General features: G+C 48.3%; 1 protein-coding gene across 3 annotated transcripts in view; it reads right to left on the bottom strand.

The window, feature by feature from the left end:
- tbxas1 (thromboxane A synthase 1 (platelet)) overlaps positions 1 to 21781 on the bottom strand; it is a 65950-nt gene that overhangs the window by 29182 nt on the left and 14987 nt on the right. For all 3 annotated transcript variants that reach the window (XM_036518430.1, XM_036518429.1, XM_036518431.1), the window contains exons 3-5: positions 20124 to 20217; positions 10327 to 10379; positions 5269 to 5365 (exon numbers count right to left, since the gene is read on the bottom strand). In XM_036518430.1, the coding sequence (XP_036374323.1) occupies positions 5269 to 5365; positions 10327 to 10379; positions 20124 to 20217 (244 nt within the window). The remainder of the gene's footprint in view (positions 1 to 5268; positions 5366 to 10326; positions 10380 to 20123; positions 20218 to 21781) is intronic.

Raw genomic sequence — 21781 nt, 5'->3', positions numbered from 1 at the left:
GTGAAAGGCCTCGCTGCCCGCATGCAAAGCCACGCTGTGCTACACAGCATGCGTTAGGTGACCAGCAGAGCAAAGGGTATTAATGGAGAACAAAGAGTTTAACACAGCTGCAACCAAAAACAGGAAGCCTAACGTTAACCACAAAGATGCTGTTTTTATGCTGCAGATGCCCAATATTAACAATACAAATAAGAACAATAACAATAATAATAGCAATAAAAAGCAAGTCAAAAAGTAGCAATAATAGTAATCACAACACAACCTCTACTACCTCTACTATTATTACTACTACTAATAATAGTAATAATAATAATGGTAATAATCAGAGCATTTTTATTCTTCACATTTGTGGACTGCTCCCACTTTTCCTGCAGGTTTATGGCTGAGATGAAGCATGCAGCGGTCTCTGCTGTCAGCCTGTCTCTCAGCTCTGCAGCAGATCGCCTCTCTCTCTCTCTCCCCTGTCACGTCCGATACGACAGTGCCGCAGAGAGACGGGCAAACGGGGGCTCCTTCCTCTCTTTACCCATCAAATGCCCTTGAAGTGAACCCCCCCCCCCCTTCTCCCTCCCTCCCCAACACCCTCCCCACCCCACCCCACACCGCCCACTCCGGGGGGAAACACATTCAGCAAGGTGGCTGGAAGCTAGCGGCGAGTAATGGCCACTAATGTGTTTCAGGTCACTCACAGAAATAGCCGCTAATGTAGGTCTCTTCACTCACAGTAATGGACACTAACATTATTCCAGTTCACTCACAGAAATGGCCACGTGAGTGTTTCCGCCTGGTCACAGAGATGGGTAGTAACGTGTTTCCGTGCGCTGCCATAAACCCGATCATCACCGATGCCTCGTACCCGGCACGCCCACAGTTTCCCTGCAGTTTCCCACACATCAGGGTCTGCACATGTTCGCCGTTTCAGAGACAGCCCTGGGGGTGTAACAGAGTGTCTCACTCTGACCTTTAAACAAGCTCCGCCACTCAGTAGTTTAGACTGCTTTCACTGGCTTTGGGACATAATATCACTACAGGATTTTCCAACAGCATCACCAGGCAACAGAATCATTTTATCTGCACTCTTTAAAAAAATAATTAAAGAGAAAAAAAAGCAATGCAGCTAATTTTCCATGACCGGCAGCAGGATTATTTGATTCATTATCAGTTTCTGTGATCATCTTCCACAATTCTTCTTTTGTATAAATACCGTTAGCTAACTAGCATGGCTTACAGTCTGAAAACCCGAAACGGCCACGGGCACTCAAAGAAAGATGCAGATTCCTGGATCCGTGCCGTGATTTAGGAGAATATAAAGAGCACACACGGACACAGCTGAGAGCTTCACTGCTACACGGGTGAGAAAGGGCATTTTAAACAGCCGGAGTGCAGAGCCGGAGGATGGAGCACGCACACACACACACACACACACACACACACGCGCGCACACACACACTCTTCTAAGTGTTTTAGATACTCTCTACACAGCATCTCATCTCCCATCTACTATGTGCACTCTCATTACCACCAATTTTGTCAAAGCTTTTAATAAGGTCGCCCTCACCATAGCAATTTACTGCCTGGTTCAATTAAGACACCCTCTCTGGCTTCACGGCTTTGTATTTTTGTATGAGCTACCAAAGCCATCTCTCTCTGGGGGAAGAACTCAGGGAACAGTTTTGTAACTTCCTGATCTTCTTTATTGTCTTCCATAATGCAGGCGGTGTCATTGATGACCACTGGAGGTGCACTGATGGGCTAAATCTGGCCAGCACTGTCAAAATAAACCACAGCAACACCCCCTGAACTGCCTGTCACTGTCCTGAGTCCTGGGTCAAAGCCTTTCACATTTCACGTTACATTAAACCCAGAAAAGTGTAATGCTCTGCAAGTTACCGTCCAAACCGCACATTATACTGACTGCTACGATTTCAAAACTACAAACCTTCAGACGTATGATGAGGTCAGAATTCTTTGTTGATTACCATCTTAGATAAAGCTCCCTATTACCTGTGCTCTGGATGGTGGTAACCAAGTCTCCAAACCATCATTCAAAGAGACAGGAAGCAAAGTCAGTACCACAACAAAACAGAATGGCCACCACAAGGCAAAAGGAAATTATTTACTTATTTTATTTACTTAAATTATTTATTTATTTACCGCCTTAAGAGATCAATGTTCCTCGAGATGCCGTCCATACTAAGTACTTTGTATTCTAGCAACATTTGCCAGTCGTTGAGTAGAGTGTTCAGACTGGGCCCAGCTCTCTCAGTCTCACCATGCCCACAGAAAGGTTCTGATGCCCTCATGCATGCTGGGATATCCCACACAGATCACACACCAAACACTAAATCTACCCTCGCTCAGGGAAATTGGAAAAACAACACTGACTGGGCTTTCTAACTCTTCAAATCAGAGTTCAGGGCAAGGGGTGACAGTCACCTGCTACTAGGATAGACTGGGTAGTCCTTGGCCCAGAATTGAACTTTACAAAAAAAATCACCTATATCCTTCAATAATCAGTGAATTGATTTACGAAATTAGCTTCAAACAGTATTTGATATTTCTATTAATGACAATTTAAGTGCTACTCAATATTACCCTTCTCATTTTAGCTTGCTTTAATCACAGGCATGTGAATGGCTATTTCTTTTGTCTTTTTATGATTTGATTAATCGACGTTATTCATTTTTACTGCGCCGCAGCTCTCTCATGCATTTCAGCGAATTCTTCCTGACTGCGATGCATGCGACCGAAATAAAGCCGGGCGCAGCGAGGAAACGCAAACGCCGCCATCAGCGGCACCTTCACGCGCCGAGCCGCTGTTTGTTGTTGCGCGTCTATGGAGACCCGGTTTACGAGCGGCCTCCCGCTGCCTGTTAGCGCTGCCTGTGCGTAGAGCCAAATGCAGCGCGGCCACAGACAGCTCCACACTGCATAAAACACACATTTTTCCACTGCCTTTCAACTGAAAGACCCCTATTATAGTAATTACCCAGAGAAAAAAAAAAAAAAAAAAAAACCACCCACTCATAAGTGAGTCAACATTTTCGTAATAAAATAAAATGTGTTCTCAGATCATGCTGAGCTGAAAAGGGTAAACTGAAGTGACAACGGGCAAGTTGTTTTAATATAAATGTTTTAAAAAGCCTTTGTAAAGTGTTTTTAACAGTTGCTATACACAGTACCTTCCCCGAATATATGGAACAACCAAATACGTTTTAACAGGAGCAGGATATGATCAAAAAAAAAAGCCCCCATGTGAGTCAGTCATTAATCCAGAGGTGCAAAGGTTACTGTGAAAAGTGGAGACTCAGACAGAGCCTCTGAAAAAGTCCGTGTTCTTAAATCTGTCTGACAGAAGGTGACAAAGAGCTTATTTAAGCAGACTGTGGAACAGGATATGTGTACTCTGTTCTGTGTAGGGTTATTCACAAGTATGCACAAAGGGTGCACACAAATTACACAAGTTGGGAGAGTCCTCCATTTGGATAGCCCTGAGTGAAGCAATATTACACTCTTTTATAAGAAACATAGTCTTGTTCTATGAGAAAATAAACCCCAAGAAAAGAGCGGTTCGTTGGATGTTCAGAAAACTGGCTGGTTTGCAAAAATCTAATGGGTTTTTTCTTTTCAACAAAAATTAATATAAAAAGGTCCAATTAATTGTTTTGATGTGATGAATTGTAATTATAATACACTGTTTCAAAGAGCAGCCCCTGGTGACATTTAAGTCTTTTGTGTTTAAAGGCCACGCAGCACAGCCTTGCTGTGAGACTGGGTGGGTCTGGCTGCTCGGAGCCCCAGATCTAAAGATGAGGGTGAGGGTGAGGATGAGGATGAAGAGGGGCTGCATTTCTCTGAGAGAAGATGCAGGCAGGTTCGCCCCTGGGAGAATGAGAGCTGCATCTGTGTGTATGCGTGTGTGTGTGTGTGTGTGTGTGTGTGTGCGTGTGTGTGTGTGTGTGTGTGTGTGTGTGTGTGTGTGTGTGTGTGTGTGTGTGTGTGTGTATGCGTGTGTGTGTGTGTGTGTGTGTGTGTGTGTGTGTGAGTGTGTGTGTGTGTGTGAGTGTGTGTGTGTGTGTGAGTGTGTGTGTGTGTGCGTGTGCGTGTGAGTGTGCATGCGTGTGTGTGTGTGTGTGTGTGTGTGTGTGCGTGTGTGTGTGTGTGTGTGTGTGTGTGTGTGTGTGTGTGTGTGTGCGTGTGCGCGTGCGCGTGTGCGTGCGTGTGTGTGTGTGTGCGTGTGTGTGTGTGTGTGTGTGTGTGTGTGTGCGTGTGAGTGTGTGTGTGTATGCGTGTGTGTGTGTGCGTGTGTGTGTGTGTGTGTGTGTGTGCGTGTGTGTGTGTGTGTGTGTATGCGTGTGTGTGTGTGCGTGTGTGTGTGTGTGTGTGTGTGCGTGTGTGTGTGTGTGTGCGTGTGCGCGTGCGCGTGTGTGTGTGTGTGTATGCGTGTGTGTGTGTGTGTGTGTGTGCGTGTGTGTGTGTGTGTGTGTGTGTGTGTGTGTGTGTGTGTGCGCGTGCGCGTGTGCGTGCGTGTGTGTGTGTAAACACACACCAGCATCTGTGCCATGCCCACTGAATGGGGTTACATTTCCACTCCATATTGATTTTAGCCTGTCTGTATCATCCCACTTTTTTCATTTTATGGCCAAGCAATAACACAGAGGCAATCTGGAGAATGGTAAAAAGCCACGGACCTCATAACCTTTGACCTTATCTTACTGTATTGTCATGTTAGCAATGGTTGCACGCTAGCTGACTCAAATATGAAAATATTCATAAAGGTCAGCACGGTGTTGCTGTCAGGCAAGTCAAGGTCAATTTATTGATTCCATTTCCAAGAAAAGTATTCAGCCATGAAAAGTCCAGAGTCTTTTGAAAACACAGCCATTGTGAAAGATAAACATATACAGATGGTCAATGATTTGTGCATTATTTCTGATGAGACATTTTTCATTCAGGGGTTGGGGGGGGGGGGGTCTCTGGGATCAACACCTCTTTTAAGCTGCTGTTCCCTGCAATGTTTTAAGAACATATTCCTAAAACCAAATCAATCAGCCCTGTCCCTGCGTTAACAAAATTTCAAGACCACATATTGAGCCAATAACTCTTCCTAAATCTTGACCAGGATCCTGCCCCAAAGCACCACCATGGAAGGAACATTGAAAAGGGATGCTGGGAAATTAAATGAAGGAAATCAATCACCACAGAAGGAGAGGAGGGCACACGTCCGGAGGACTCAGCGGCGGACTGACGCTGCCAGCACAGACTCACCATCCTGTTGGGGAAGCTGGTGAACTCCTTCACCATGATCTGCCGCAGCATGTCGGGGTCAGCCACCACCACCACCGGCCTGCGCCCTAAATAGTACCTGCGGGAAAAGGGGGGAGTGACAGCCGTGAGCGCAGGCAAGGAAGCCAAAGAGAGGCATTGCAGGGCAACATAAATAAATAAAACATGGGGAGAAGCTCCTTTGCTTCCCCTGGCATCATTACAGCAGACACACAGAGGAGAGGACAAAAGAATCGTCTCCTCGCAGAACACGCTGGCTTGCATGGGGGCGAGCGTGTCTTACATCAGGGAGAGGCACAACAGTCACGTATCTGTCAGCCGGCGGACTGACTGACGGTGCTGTGATGTATCGGTCTTCCGCATCCCTGATTCGTTCAGCACCGTGGTGGTTAGGATTCACCGGTGCGCTCGTTCTCATCTTTATCCAATAAGCTCAGTATTGCATCTTTTAACTGAGCGAAAGCGTTGTTGCTAATCCCTTGGTCATAAAACAGAGGTGAAGGGGTGAAAAACCTCTCCCCCCCGCCTCTCTAAAGAGCTTTATCCCTTTTCAGTGCTTAAAGAGGAACTTCAGTATGAGGAATCGGAACTGTGTATAATAATTAAGCACCTGTGCTAAGTTCTGATTGATATCTTTAAGGCTATTAAAAGCAACAGGGCACACTGTATGAATGGGGAATGGGGAAACACTGCAGTCATAGCAGAAGCTGTGTTTTATGCACACCGCAGTGCTGAGAACTCATGGCTGAGGATGCAGTGTGGTACTGAGAGCGAAGAGGTGACTGAGTTCACAGTCGCCCCACAGCACCGACGCGGTGTGCCTCTGTCTCTGTCTCTGTCTCCCTCCGACGCCGGTTGCGGGTCTGACACGCTGTATTTAACATGCTCGTCACCGGCTCCCCGCGGAGCAGCTCCTCCGTCACGCCGGCTGTCTGCCTCGGCCGGTCTGGAGGGGCAGCGGGGCGTGCGAGGGCTGCGCAGACAGCGGGAACCCCACTGGGCCTGTGCGCACAGGCACAGAGCTACAGACTGCAGTTAGTGTAGATGTAACCTGGGCTACAGACTGCGGCATGTAGATGTAACCTGGGCTACAGACTGCCCTAGTGTAGATGTGATCTGCGCTGCAGAAAGCAAAGCCTTAGCATAGATGTAACCTGGGCTATCGACTGCAGGGGCCCTAGTGTGGATGGGAATTGAGCTACAGACTGCCCTAGTGTAGATGTAACCTTGGCTATAGACTGCCCTAGTGTAGATGTAACCTTGGCTATAGACTGCCCTAGTGTAGATGCAACCCTGGCTATCGACTGCAGGGGCCCCAGTGTGAATGGGAATTGAGCTACAGACTGCCCTAATGTAGATGTACCCTGGGCTACGGACCATCTTGGTGTAGCTGTAACCTTGACTACAGACTGCCCTAATGTAGATGTACCCTGGGCTACAGACTGCCCTAATGTAGATGTACCCTGGGCTACAGACTGCCCTAATGTAGATGTAACCCTGGGCTACAGACTGCAGAAGGCCTAGTGGGAATAAAATCTTGTTGTTGCTGTTTCTACATGCCTTACCTTTTTTCTGTAGGTTCACTCATCTATAGTGGCATATACAGCACTGTCTTGTGTTTCCATGGTAAAAGGGTTGCTGTTGTTTTTTTTTGGGTGGGGAGGAATATTCTGATCATCACAGCACTTGAGTTTAAAAGAAGCTACTTAGCAGTCCATCTTAACATTATAGGTGCCGACCAGCCATCAATCGACTGTCAGCAACATTTAGGCAGGGCTACACGTTAACAATTACAATGGACACGGAGGGATGGATTTGTAACAGAACATATCCTGCTTTTTTTAGTACTGTTATTTTTTTGCCATTTTGCCACTACCCCAACTCCTTCCTGTATTCTAGAGAGTTCCAGACCAGGCTTGTATGTGACAAATTGTCTTCATTTACAATACATACACAACTGCAGCTGACAGAGATTGTTCACTGTCGGAAACACAATGGCATTCAGGCATTGACTGTGGGGTATTATCTAATTATCGTATCAAAATACACTGTGCTATTATATTAGCTTTTTACGCAGCTGTGCGGAAAATACATACATGTGTTTTTTTTTCTCCCTTTATAAATCCAGTCTAAATCACCTCTGGGATTTCGGCTATGAAATGAATGAAGGAAAATGGGAGAACTGGAGGACTGGAGGCCCCTCTGGTGGGGGTTTATTGTGTTCTAATAAAGGCAAAGGCTCACTGTATTAAAATCACTGTCACAGGTGGAGCTGATGAAACACACAGTATTTTTACCACCTTAATGAAAAATCAGACAGATCACAAGCACGCTCCCAATGTTTCACTTGACTCAGCCTCTAGCAGTGGATTCTGTGGAATCCTACACGAGGATTCTGTAGGGGCGGGGCTTCCCTTTGATTGTGCTCTGGTGCCCTTGTGATTCTCATCGTCAATGTTCGGTGATCTTGTGATTGAGAAAGAGGCAGGATGGAGCTCCATTGCATTTCCCTATTACATATAACACATGCAACTTTTAAAGCTGCTGTACTGCATTGATGGTAAAGCTAGGTGCTTCAAGTGCATCACGTTACAATACATTACTGTCATTTAGCAGACGCTCTTATCCAGAGCAGCTTACAGATTTTACAGTTTTTACATGCTATCCATTTATACATCTGGATATTCACTCTGAAGCAATTGTGGGTTAAGTACCTTGCTCAAGGGAACAATAGTAGTGCCCCGGCGGGGAATCAAACCGGCAGCCCTTCCGTTACAATCTCCCAGCCTTACCATTACGCCTCACTGCTAAGTATTTTTATATGGTAGAGCGATCTCACCTTGATTTTAATTAAGATTAATTAAGGTCTTTACAGTGATGGAACATAATAGTTAGCGGCTAAAAATTTCCGAGACGCAGTTTAGATTGTGGTAGAGGTTCAGCAGAAGAATTGGAATTTTGACAGCTTGCCTGCGAGGGAAGAAAGGAATGTGGAACTCACTGTAGTTTCTTTCGGCATTATTTTTACGCTGTTTGCTGCCATGCACTATTAAAGATTTACCTACAACGACTATCGCACGCTTCTGTGCTGGATATTTAAAGGCTGTGTTTTGAGAGATGAAAGAGGTTCAAGTGTGCGGCGATATATATATATTTCAGCGCCGTTTTCCCTCTTGAACGTATTAAGGCCTCGGATTACTCGAGCCGAAGGCTGCGGTGATGTCTCCTGGCGTATATCCGCCTGTCTGTCTCATTTCCTTTCTGCGTTTGGAACAAAAGGCAGCCGTGGCAAACCCAATTTTCACCCCTCCACGTTTCACCTGAAAGCCCTTCGCTCTTCCTCTTTGATCCGCTGTTAAAAATGAAATCAGAGCTTCATTAATAGGCCTATGGAAGCAAGTAGGCTGAACCGTAAGGGGGCCTCATTGGCACAGGGGGGCCATGCTGCTGAAGAATCTTCCATGGGTATGACCCACTCACATGCATACACATCAGTGATCAATGATACACACACAATTAACTGGGGTCTGGGTCTGCTCTGCTTTCCATGACCAAAGGCACCATGGATCTAGTTATCATCTCCATTTATCTCACAGACAAAATTGAATTATATACATTTTTGTTATGTTGTGCTTCATTAGCAGACAAGCTAACCTACCTATTTATCTGATGCTTAAGATGCTGACACTCTGTAACTGACAGTAGCCAAACTAAACAGCCTCAACCCCAGTAACTGCCATTGAGTTAATGGTGCAGAGTCCTGCTGGACAGAGTGGATGAGGAAAATGCATCTGTCTTGATGTAGACTGAGTGTGTAGCTGGACGTGTCATCGTGTGTGTAAGCCCTCAGAGTGGATGGGGCAAGTGCACTCTGCAGCTGCCCGTCCCACACACTCTACTGTAGCGGTCTCCGCGTTTCCAGTCATTAGTGAAAGGGGGAAAACTGTATTCACATGGTCTGTCTAAGTTTTTACCCCTGCACTGACTGAGATCTTCGCTCTGGCTCAGCAGGTTGCTGTGGTGTTAGGTGGTTTCTGAAAGAATTCTGGTGAGAGATCCTCTAGTGGGCCCCGGTCAGACTTTTTTCCCCCATCATGCCTTGCTCATTGAGACTCCAGTCACTGCTACAGCCCTGGCCCCCCCAGTCCATGTGGGGTCTCCCACACAGTAAATCCGGAGCTTTGCTGAACTGCAGGAAGCCGGGCTTCAGAGCTGCCATGTAATGGAAATCTGACACTGTCTCTCTCCCTTTAACAGGGAAGAATGGGGGAAAAAAAAAACACACTTCCTTCCCATACATGCCCTGTTCTCTCCCCCCCCCCATCTCTCTCCCCTCGGAGATGAGCACGGGGGAAAGGTGAGAAGCCGAGCAGGTGACTCTTGTTCCCCTCCTGCTCTGAATCTTGTTCTTTTCTGTGCATTGTGGCAGAGCGGTTTCACAAAGGACTGATCGTTCAGCAACAGCAGATGCAGAGCTTCACTGAGACTAATTCAACACCGAGACGAATTCAGATCATCCCTACAGTTTTTAGCTCTACTGTGCGCACTATCAGGCCTTCTCTCTTTGGTTTGGAAAGGTCAGCACGCAACAGCACAGCACAGTGAAGCAGTGCGACATGTGTGTACTTCTAATTATTATATTTATATATTTATATTTATATTTATATATATATATATATAAATATACATGTATATTATATATATATAAATATAATTATATTATATTTATATATTTAATTATATTCCATTTCTACCCCTATCTTAACGGTACCAGTTACTGCACTAAAGCACAGATAAATAAATATGAGGGATTGTTAAAGAAAAAAAAAAATTCATGATAAGCACGACAGACATGATCAACTGCAGATGGCTAGTACGTACTTGAAACAAACTGAGTAATTACACAGTGCTAAAATAATTCCCTGGAACATGATATCAGAGGCACAGCATGCGGCCAGGACAGGACTGTAATTTTATATTTGTATATCTTGCACTGCTACTTGGTTAATCGCAAGCAGAGGAAGAGTGCCGATCACTTACCCACACACTCTGCCGTACTTGTTTATCAGGTCTGTGTGGACTCCAAAAAAACCCTGCGGCACAAAGAGACATTGTTTAACAGTCTGAGAACCACAGGAGAAATTAAATGTATGTAATGTGTGTAATTAAATGTAATCGTTTTCATTTTCGGACACACACTGGAAGTGAACTTCAGAAAATGAACTCCCTGAATCGACTGTCCATGAACACTGCGTGTGACCAACACGCACTGACTGCAGACGCCCAAGGCGAACTGGTCCAAAAACGACATGTCCCAGGGAGGGGACGTCCTAATAATTTGTCTACAAATTCTGATTGAGTTGAGTGTTAGGTTATGGATGTCACATCCTTGGACAAGATCACTATGGATGGCGCTGCTTTTTTGGACAGGTTTTGCCTGCCAGCAGCTCAGCCTTTCTCCACATCACACCAAACACCTACCCGTATTACCATTCAGGTATGACCTCGCCTATGTTCTTCTGACAGGTAACGGAGGTCACTCTGAAATGAAGCTACAGCATTCGCTCTAGTGTAGTGGTCTCCGCGTTTCCAGTCATCGGATAAAGAGGGAAAACTGTATTCACATGGTCTGTCTAAGAGATTACCCCCGCACTGACTGAGATCATCGCTCTGGCTCTGCCGGTTGCCGTGTTGTTAGGTGGTTTCTGAAAGGTCTGTAGTGAATCGACTGCAGTTACTGCTATGACCCTGTTAATGATACCTGCACGAAGACAGGAGGAATGTTGCCTTTTTGTGTTCTTTGGTTCAGAGGTCTTTGTAAAGTGAGGGATCCTGCTGACTGAGAGCCAGAGAGTGCACTGTATTTCTGACACAGTGCTCTGCGTGGTGTGTTTCACAGTGCTGTCACTCAGAGGCTCCTAAACGTAACGCTGGGAGGTACCCTGTGCCGGCCTGTAACACGTCAAGCCTCCACTACTGACATAATCCTCTCCTTTTACAGAGAAAAGGCCACATATTCTGCAGTCACAGACTATTCAGAATAACCTCAGCCACTGTTTCGAGGAAGCTACATTTCAACTGGCCACAGATCAGTGAAAGCATTTTATGAAAAGTTGCGCTCTCCTTGAGGGTAGCGCAGGAACATTCGAAGTGAAAAACCCGTTGCCACGGTGAAAGTTTCAGGCCTGCGGTATTGATCTGCGGTATCGACTGACTCATACAGCTCTAACTCGATGTGCTGTGTTTAATTCATCGCGATCTATAACACAGAACATCAGCCATCCTGTTTTTAAAAAAAAAATGTCGGCTCAGTTTCATATTGAGCTATTATTGTTTCAACATACAATTGAACAAAACCTCAGCAGATCACTAAGACACACAGCTTTTCTGTCTCAGTGAGCAAACGCATTAATGTGGCACAATCACACATGGTGAGTGGTACCCTTCTGAGCGGCTGATATCTAAAACTCAATTTTAGAACGTCTGCCCTTCCAAATGCCGTTTTCTGTTAGTAACTGACAGTATGTAACAGTTTGCTTCGTAAGATTACTGGCTCCAAGCCAGGATGAAGAGCCCACACAGGCGACCAAATAGACAGTGTGGTGAAAGTAAGTAAGCGGCCCTGAATCCAAACTCCTTCTTCCTTAATGGAAGAGATGACCTTTCAATAAACACGTAAACAAACAAAAAACATCACATGCAAAGAGCACACGCTGGAAGTGGGAAGTATTTTTAACCTCAATTACATCATGATCAGTCATTCCTTGTGATCTTCATATGTGCATAAACAAATAAACGCATTGCCACAGACGCTCATGCTAAACACTGGTATCTAAGTTAGTAATTTCCTGTTTTGTAACCCCTCGTATCTCTGAACAATCTGCGTTCTGCTGTTTCAGAGACACCTCTCAGGGTGCCATCTAATTTAACAGCCCACAGCTACGGTGCGCTGGGTAATGTGTTTATCTGAGGAGCTGAGATACAGCACGCAGGAAGTGTCAGTGCGCTGAAGGAGGAGACTCTCGTCTCTCTGTGTGTTCTTTTTCTAATGTTAAACCTGTTTCTGAAATCAATCGCACCTGTTTTGTCAGGACCGCTAACGGGGAAGAACAGTAACATCCGCCTTTAGTGCGTCAACGCCTGATACCGGGGAACCGGCAGTGCCAAACTGCCACAAGGTGTACTTGTGAAATCCGACGGGTACGGAAACGCAGCTCCGAACGGTGGCTCGAAAATTACTCATTTAAACTTCGCTCTTTGCCAGGGACAGCTGATACCACAGCCCGATCAATTGCAAAAGGAGAATCACTTTCACGCCATGGTCCCCGCCGATTACGCATGCATGAGTCTGAGTTGTAGCATAGTGGGGTAAAGAGCAGGGCCTGTAACCGAAAGGTTGCTGGTTCGATTCCCTGCTAAGGCACTGCTGTTGTAGTACCCTTACTTAACCCACAATCACCCCCGTGAATCTCCAGCTGTATAAACCGATAACATGTAAAAACTGTAACCTGTGTAAGCCGCTCTGAATGAAAGCATCTGCCAAATGACTATATAATGTAATGTGGTTACAGACATCCCTTTCCAGATGCTGCCAGTCGGGGGAGTGTGTTTGTGTCACATGAGTGATGTAGGAGGACTCTGTGACCGGAAAGGGCCCCTCTCTGACAGCACAGGAGCTGAAGCACACTCTGGGCACTGTGACCCTCCCTGGCACAGAAAGGGCCCCTCTCTGACAGCACAGGAGCTGAAGCACACTCTGGGCACTGTGACCCTCCCTGGCACAGAAAGGGCCCCTCTCTGACAGCACAGGAGCTGAAGCACACTCTGGGCACTGTGACCCTCCCTGGCACAGAGCGGGCCCCTCTCTGACAGCACAGGAGCTGAAGCACACTCTGGGCACTGTGACCCTCCCTGGCACAGAAAGGGCCCCTCTCTGACAGCACAGGAGCTGAAGCACACTCTGGGCACTGTGACCCTCCCTGGCACAGAGCGGGCCCCTCTCTGACAGCACAGGAGCTGAAGCACACTCTGGGCACTGTGACCCTCCCTGGCACAGAGCGGGCCCCTCTCTGACAGCACAGGAGCTGAAGCACACTCTGGGCACTGTGACCCTCCCTGGCACAGAAAGGGCCCCTCTCTGACAGCACAGGAGCTGAAGCACACTCTGGGCACTGTGACCCTCCCTGGCACAGAGCGGGCCCCTCTCTGACAGCACAGGAGCTGAAGCACACTCTGGGCACTGTGACCCTCCCTGGCACAGAAAGGGCCCCTCTCTGACAGCACAGGAGCTGAAGCACACTCTGGGCACTGTGACCCTCCCTGGCACAGAACGGGCCCCTCTCTGACAGCACAGGAGCTGAAGCACACTCTGGGCACTGTGACCCTCCCTGGCACAGAGCGGGCCCCTCTCTGACAGCACAGGAGCTGAAGCACACTCTGGGCACTGTGACCCTCCCTGGCACAGAGCGGGCCCCTCTCTGACAGCACAGGAGCTGTAGCACACTCTGGGCACTGTGACCCTCCCTGGCACAGAGCGGGCCCCTCTCTGACAGCACAGGAGCTGAAGCACACTCTGGGCACTGTGACCCTCCCTGGCACAGAAAGGGCCCCTCTCTGACAGCACAGGAGCTGAAGCACACTCTGGGCACTGTGACCCTCCCTGGCACAGAAAGGTCCCCTCTCTGACAGCACAGGAGCTGAAGCACACTCTGGGCACTGTGACCCTCCCTGGCACAGAAAGGGCCCCTCTCTGACAGCACAGGAGCTGAAGCACACTCTGGGCACTGTGACCCTCCCTGGCACAGAAAGGGCCCCTCTCTGACAGCACAGGAGCTGAAGCACACTCTGGGCACTGTGACCCTCCCTGGCACAGAGCGGGCCCCTCTCTGACAGCACAGGAGCTGAAGCACACTCTGGGCACTGTGACCCTCCCTGGCACAGAAAGGGCCCCTCTCTGACAGCACAGGAGCTGAAGCACACTCTGGGCACTGTGACCCTCCCTGGCACAGAGCGGGCCCCTCTCTGACAGCACAGGAGCTGAAGCACACTCTGGGCACTGTGACCCTCCCTGGCACAGAGCGGGCCCCTCTCTGACAGCACAGGAGCTGAAGCACACTCTGGGCACTGTGACCCTCCCTGGCACAGAGCGGGCCCCTCTCTGACAGCACAGGAGCTGAAGCACACTCTGGGCACTGTGACCCTCCCTGGCACAGAGCGGGAGCAGGGCTCATTATCCTCCCGTGCTTCTCTCACCGTCTCATAGCGGGAGTACGCATCACAGCTGACCTGATCCTCACAGAGAAAAGCGCGCGCGCGTCGCCGAGACAACGGGCGGGGGGGGGGGGGTTGGGGCGTCTCGCAATAACCTCAATGTTCCTTTCAGAAAAGGTACACAAGAATGTATTGTACGGTTAAGAGCAGAAGCTGTCCTCTTTTAAGAAGAACAATCTGCTGTGAGGACACCCAAGTTTCACATCTTTCCATCCGGCTGTTTCTGTCCAGTGTTATTCAAGTCACAGTGATGGAGGACAGGAGACACAACAGAGGTCATCAATCCTCATTGGGTGCTGTAAACAAGTAATAAAGCCCTCCGATTACAGACTACGGACAGTGGTCTGCCACTAGGTGCCACTGCAGAGTAAAGGCAGGCATGCCATGGGAGACGGGTGACTCCGTCTCAGCAATGTCTGAGAAAGCATTTTTGCGCTATCACAACCGGAAACATAGCAACAGCTTACAAACATGTTAACCGCCTTGCAGCGGTGAGTTGCTCGAGTCAGTAGTTCTCAGCATTCAAAAAGAGGTGTTACAACTTATAAAATCACCTTATTATTTACGGAATGAAATGTTCGAGTTTGAGATCATCATAATCTTCGCTGTGTCAAAAGTTGATAGAGAAGTGTCAAATCTCCTTTCGGCCCGCTCGAAGATAAGGAAGAAGATTCCGACTCCCCACAAAGACTGTTCTCTTGGTTTACACAGAAAGAGCTAATAATTGCCTGCTAACCCATGGGGTCTAAGGCAGCCCATAAATAATGAAATGTCCAGAGACACCAAGCCCTCCATCCTGCCGTCCTCCCAAAGAGCCAACTCAGATTAGAGCTAGTGTGTTAGATACAGGGGTCTCTGCTAAAGATAACGGGGCACTGCTTGAAGGCGGCCTTCAACTGTAGGCGAACTGCACAGGAAACGCCTAAATGCCTGAGCAATTAGAGCACAGAGCAATTAGAAATGTTTGAGAACACGAGACTCAAAAGCTGCAGTGTGGCAGCACAGGACGGCAGCGTAGCATAGTGGTGAGGGGCAGGGTTCGTAACCAAAGGGTTGCTGGTTCGATTCCCCGCCGGGGCACTGCTGCTGTACCCTTGGGCCAGGTACTTAACCCAGGATTGCCTCTGTAAATATCCAGCTGTTTAACTGAATAACATGTAAAAATTGTAGCCTGTGTGTGTGTGTGTGTGTGTGTGTGTGTGTGTGTGTGTTACGTTTTGGATAAGAACATCTGCTAAATGACAGTAATGTAATGTAATGTAAGGCGAGAGCTGCTTGTGTGAGCGAGTGTTGAGAGCAGGGGGCTGCTGCGCTGGCTGCATGGCAGACAGCGACCCGGCACACAAAGGACAGCCTGGCGCCCGGGAATCACCCGGCTCATCGGCATGCAGGACAGCCCGGCAGCCTGTTTCCCTGCTAGAGTTAATTAAGCACCAGATACTGCTGGTAGCAAGCCCCCCTCCAACCCCCGGCTCTCCCGGTCCCGCAAAGGCCAGGCGGTGGCATCCCAAAAGCCTGGACGCGCCGGTGAACACCCCAACCCCGACCCCCCCCCCCAACGCAGGGGGTGCAGCTTGCTGGGACGGTGTGATGGGCTTGCATGTGCTCCTCTGCAAAACGCTCTAAGCTTCCTGCAGTGCAGAGCTGCGGGTTTCTGGGACAAGCCAGAGCACCCGCCAGGAGCAGAACTCATCTGCAAACCACAGGCGTCCTCCGTGCTGACCCTGCCCCGCCTGCGGACTCATCGAGGCAGGCCAAATCAATCGATGCCCCCGGAAGGAGGCGAAAGGGGATCGTTCGAAAAGCCTGCCCTGTTGGAATTCCTCTCACCAAACCCCGATTAGCCATCTCTGACTGCACATCATAACACTGTGTGTCCTTGATGTTAGGGGAAAAAGGTTTTCCCTCTCCCGTGCTATCTGAGCGCGTTTCCATGCCGAAAGGCCGCAGTGCCTACCGTTCTGGGCCTGCTGGGGAGGAGAATGGCATTATATCTGGTGGCGCCCGACCCGGTAAAGTGGGTCCTGGTAATGCAGCCTCACTGATGCGTTGTGATGGCCTGGGGGGGGACAGGGGAGGCGGGGGCGGGGGCGGGGGCGGGGGGAAGGGTAGAGAATGAGCAGGCTGGTGCTGATTCCAGGATCAGCGGGGGGCCAGAGCGACCGCAGAGGCCTTGGTATGTCTGCTTCGTCAGAGCCGCCTTCGGCTCAGTTCCTCCTGTGGGGGGCTGATTTTGGGTCGGGCCAGGACTCTGCCTTGCTCCTGTTGTCTGCCATCGCTGAGGTTGGGGGGGATTTGGGAGGGGGGCAGATCAGACGCCAGTCTGAGAGGGTTATCCCTCCCTCCGAACTCTGGGGGGACACGCACCATGCCTGCCCCCCAGACTGGCTCCAGAAGTGGGTCAGAGGATTCTGGGAGAGAGAGGCATCCGAGACTCCTTTCTGCTGATTCCTGCATAATTCAGACACTCCGCCCCTCCTCCCGTTTCCCCCCGGGGGCGGGGCTGGGTTCGTCTGCACCCTGCCACCGCACTCCTCCCCCAGTTTCACCTGAGACAACCCATAATTATGCAAGGCCAGCCTGCATACATATTCAATCTCTAAAAGCACCGGCGTGAAGCGCAGCAAATGGCCCTGTAACTGAGCTTATAATGGTGTGGTTCCTTAGTGCTGTTTAGGGGGCACGATGGCTCTCGTTCCGAAATAAGCTTCGCTGTAATGGGTGAAAAGGGACCGGCGTCCTCCTTTATGAACTACGCATATGCTCAAAGTTCATCCTGCCCTGTGTGTTTGCCCACGAGGCCCAGCCATGCAAAATGAATGATTTACTAAACTGAGCATGGGGTGGAAACACTCTCACCCCCCCCCCCCCCCCAAACACATCACAGGCTGCATGCATTTCCCTGTGGCAGGAGAGCCACACCACAGCGCAATGTTTCAATCGCTGCATGAATTTTTAAACTGCATTTTTACAGTAGGATACATTTTACATTTCAGCTCTGTGTACAAACAGAAAATTAGAATACACTGTACAAACTCTACATAGCTATAGCTATACAAACAATGCAGAGTTTAAAAAAATGCACAGATTTAAACTTTCTTTTAACTTTTAATTTTTTTGGCGAAAAGCGTAAGTTTCATGTCATGTTGAATGTTCGGCTTTAAATATTGCACCGTAAACTATTTAAACAAATAAGAACATGCACATTTTTCACTGGAGGTGCATCGTTTGCAAAATACACATCATACAAATCATAAATCCGCCTTCATTAATTGCGAGCATATTTGGTGCGAGGCCATCATCCGTGAAGGTAACAATGTTTAAAATTACTTTACGGCATTGTGCCGTTTTATGATGCTGAAAATGAAGGAAGCCTGTGGTGGAAACTAACTGTGGAACACGATGGGTACAGCCGCTGTGTGCTATATGGAGCTGTACGGAGACAGGTTGTGTAGAGACAGGTTTTGTGGTGGGTCACTGCCACTCTCTGGTAGCTGGTATGTGAGTGATATTCATTTTCACCTTGGTCTCCTCTACTGTGAACCATGTTGGTCTTCTTGCCTCCAAACCTCAAATTGGGCCCTATTTTCTCTGGTTCCTGAGTGTCGAGGGCTTTGATAAAGCTGGAATAAAGGCAGAGGTATTTTTCTGCCATACGGGAGTTTTAATCCTGCTTTCCACGCCACTGCCAAGACAGTCCAACGCAACCTTTTTTTTCCCCTCTCACTTACACCTTAGATGTGATTATTTCCATCTGTGATTCAGAGAAACTCCTTTTCTTTCCTACCAGTGTCAGAGCATCGTCTTTCACAGTAGCATTATCACACACGTACACTACAATTAAAGACATATGCTCACCGCAGATGGCTAACGTGCACACAGACAAAATAAACCTATGCCTGGGCCATACTCCGCTTTTATGTAGCATGACTGACGTTCTGATCCATAAGTTATACACTGTGTTCCTGCGAACCAATTTACTATCATTTCCATGAACGTTAGGGGAAAAAAAAAAAAGAAAACGGAGCCCCAGGTCAAACAGCTGTGCTTCTACTGTCAACAATCAGCACGCAGGACGAGGGGTTTGAGCGGGAGGAGAGGGAAACACTGAGTCAGATCTGTAATAACAGCGAGATGGAAGCAACGCTGCCTGGGAAATGACAGCCTATTCAGCCCACCAAGGCTGTCCGTCAGCGCGGTATTGATCCCTGAATCTCATCAAGACCCGTCCGGGGGAGACTCTAATCAGGCCTGACACCACGTGATGACGGGCCTCCGTGTGCGTGTGTGTAAGAGAGTGTGTGTGTGTGTGTGTAAGAGAGTGTGTGTGTGTGTGTGTGTGTGTGTGTGTGTGTGTGTGTGTGTGTGTGTGTGTGTGTGTGTATGTGTAAGAGAGGGTGTGTGAGTGTGTGTGTGTGTGTGTGTGTGTGTGTGTGTGTGTGAGAGTGTGTGTGTGCACGCGTATGTGTGTGCGTGCATGTGTGTGTGTGTGTGTAAAATGTACACGCAGTATAACTTTAAATCCGAGGCAGTCTTCCACAGGGCTGGGATTAGTTCAACACAATAATCCAGCACTCCACCCACAGGCAATATCAGAGCTTTCACAGATATTGTTTTCAATATTTCACCGGTTTCAACAAAGGTCGCTTTCGCTGGGTTAGCCAGGTGGGTCAAAGATGAGCCCTGTCCCGGCTTTCAGAGCTCTGCATCGCGTGACAGCAGAGGTGAGCTTTCTGCTTCACAGGAACAATAGGCACTGTAGCTGCTGGTCACAGGCGGGGAAAGAGCGGTGGGGGAGGAGAGGCAGATAGAGAGAGAGAGAGAAGCGAGAAAGAGAGAGAGATGGTGTATTAATTTGGTAATTATGTACCAGCCCCCTCTCTTCTTCCCCCTCTCTTCTCTACATATTCATCATAAAAGTAAAGCAATTTCCCAATATGTGTAATCTGTTTGGGGATCACATGGTATTAAAAGTCATTACTTGTGAATCTGCTTTAATGAACAAATGTAATGAAGTGCAGCCAGACCAGCATGAGCACTAACCCCCCCCCCAGCCCCTGGGGAGTCCCATCGCGGCTTCTCCACCGCACCCCAGCCTCTCTCACACAGGGGAGGGCTAACCTCCCCTCCCCTCTCCCGGAGATCGGATGCCCCCCTGGAGGTTCACAGGGGAAAAGCGATGCCTTCCCCCCCCAAACCCAAACCCAAATCCTCACCATCACTACTCATAGGGCTGGAAAGAACGGAGGCTCTAAGGCATCACACGGCTTTCTCTGCAGGGTCAGTACTCTGTGTGCCTGTCCCACCCTGTCCCGTGTCACAAATAAAATACAGACGTCCATTAAAAATGTTTTATCAGTGAAGTGCAATGTCAATACCCTGGGATAAAATACGGGTAGCAACTGTTCTCATGTCCCTGACCAGACGCTCAGTAATGCAGTGAAGAGGTTTGAATTAGGTGGCTTCTTCAGTGATGCGGGGTGTGTGTGTGTGTGTGTGTGTGTGTGTGTGGGGGGGGGGGGGGGGGGGGGGGTGGTTGATGCGCTCCGGAGCTTACAGTGACCTACCTTGCGAAACAGGAACATGTTTCCATAAAAGGGCACAGGTTTGGGGTGCTGGATGCCACATCGTGCGAGGGTGGAGTAGGGGTATATGGAGTACCTAGAGAGGGAGACAGAGAGAGATAGAGGGGAGGGAAAGCGAGAAAGAGAGGGAGAGAGACAAAGGAGGAGAGAGAGGGAGAGGGAGAGGTAGAGGGACAGAGAGAGAGGGAGAGGTAGAGAGAGAGAGAGAGACACAGAGGGATAGGGAGAGGGAAAAGAGATAGAGACACAGAAACAGAGAGAGAAAGAGAGAGAGTGAAGAAAGAGAGGGAGACAGACATAGTGTGGTATGAAAGTGAACAAGGTAAACAGCACTACAGAGATTACTCAGAGCCTTAATCTCACAGATATGCTGTCTAAGCACAGTGCCACACACCAGCACGCAATACTGTGACACTTGCAGGATTTATTTGTACTGGCGAATGTAAAATTTCCTCTGACAAAAAAAAAGAAATGCATTATTCATCATAACGATTTCTGCTGACATGCGGCTCTTTTAATGCGATTTTTGCACAGGACTTTGTGGCATTCTACAGGATACAACAGGACTTCATTCGTTCATGTAGTTTGTCGTCTATTCTAAGTATCTTGCAATATTCAGGAAAAAAAGATATGATTGTACAAGAGGTTCACGTCTCTAGACCAGCCAACACTGAGTCGCAGAGACCACTTATTTGTATTGTTGTATAAGGATGTGGTTAAGAAACTATGCTGACATACAGAAGGTTGCTGGATCTATTCCCAACCAAGTTGCTGAGTTCCACACTGTTTAAACATCAGGTATAAAAGATCACTACACTCAAATAAGCCCCAACATGCCTCTTTGCATGTTGTTAAACATTTTAGAGCATTTCACATTTAAGTGCTTTCATGAGTACAACAACAGTCACCCACCCGAGAATCAAACTTTTGGGTTACAAGCCCTCGGTTTATTTGGATTACACGTCCAGAGTTAGGAAATACTACGAATTCTTCTTCAAAATGGCAGCATGTCTCTGGAGAGGAGTTGGCTACAGTCAGACCGGACCCACCTGCTTAGTTCAGTCTCTTTGCCAACTCAAAGGAGGGCCATGTAAACCTGCTCTACATCAACCTAATCTTCTGAACCTGCCCCAGGGCTCATTGCCAGGTTCACTGTCCCATGTCTGATGTGACCTCAGTCCTAATAAAAACCCCATTTATGAGACCTGTTCTGGCACCTTAATTATAACACCAGCAGCCATTATAACGGACAGCCTGACTAACAAACCAGCGTGAATGTTACTGCCGTTACACCTGTATCTGTATTTAGCCACATTTTCTGAATGCTCTAAATTTATGACAGCAGCTGTTGCATATTAAGCATATCACTGACTCCACGGTTAGACAAACAAATCTGGTAAATTAAATTTTATTTTTATTTCAAGTTATCGCAGACATCTGAGCAGCCGTCAGCCTCTGTGCCAGCGCTGCTAATGCCAACCCGCCACCCTCTCGCCCGTCTGAGACGCTGCTGGCACGGTCATGTCTGCCTCATGTCTGCCACACCATGAAGGCCAGTCTGCGCTGCCCTTTTAAAGCAATCCTCTCTGACGACGGGCAGGACCCACACCGCTGATGTCACAGCCGATGTCACCGCTGAT

The sequence above is a fragment of the Megalops cyprinoides genome, chromosome 23, assembly GCF_013368585.1.
Source record: "Megalops cyprinoides isolate fMegCyp1 chromosome 23, fMegCyp1.pri, whole genome shotgun sequence".
Lineage (NCBI taxonomy): Eukaryota > Metazoa > Chordata > Actinopteri > Elopiformes > Megalopidae > Megalops > Megalops cyprinoides.
Note: the sequence above shows the minus strand (reverse complement) of the source record. Positions and strands in the feature narration are given on the sequence as shown.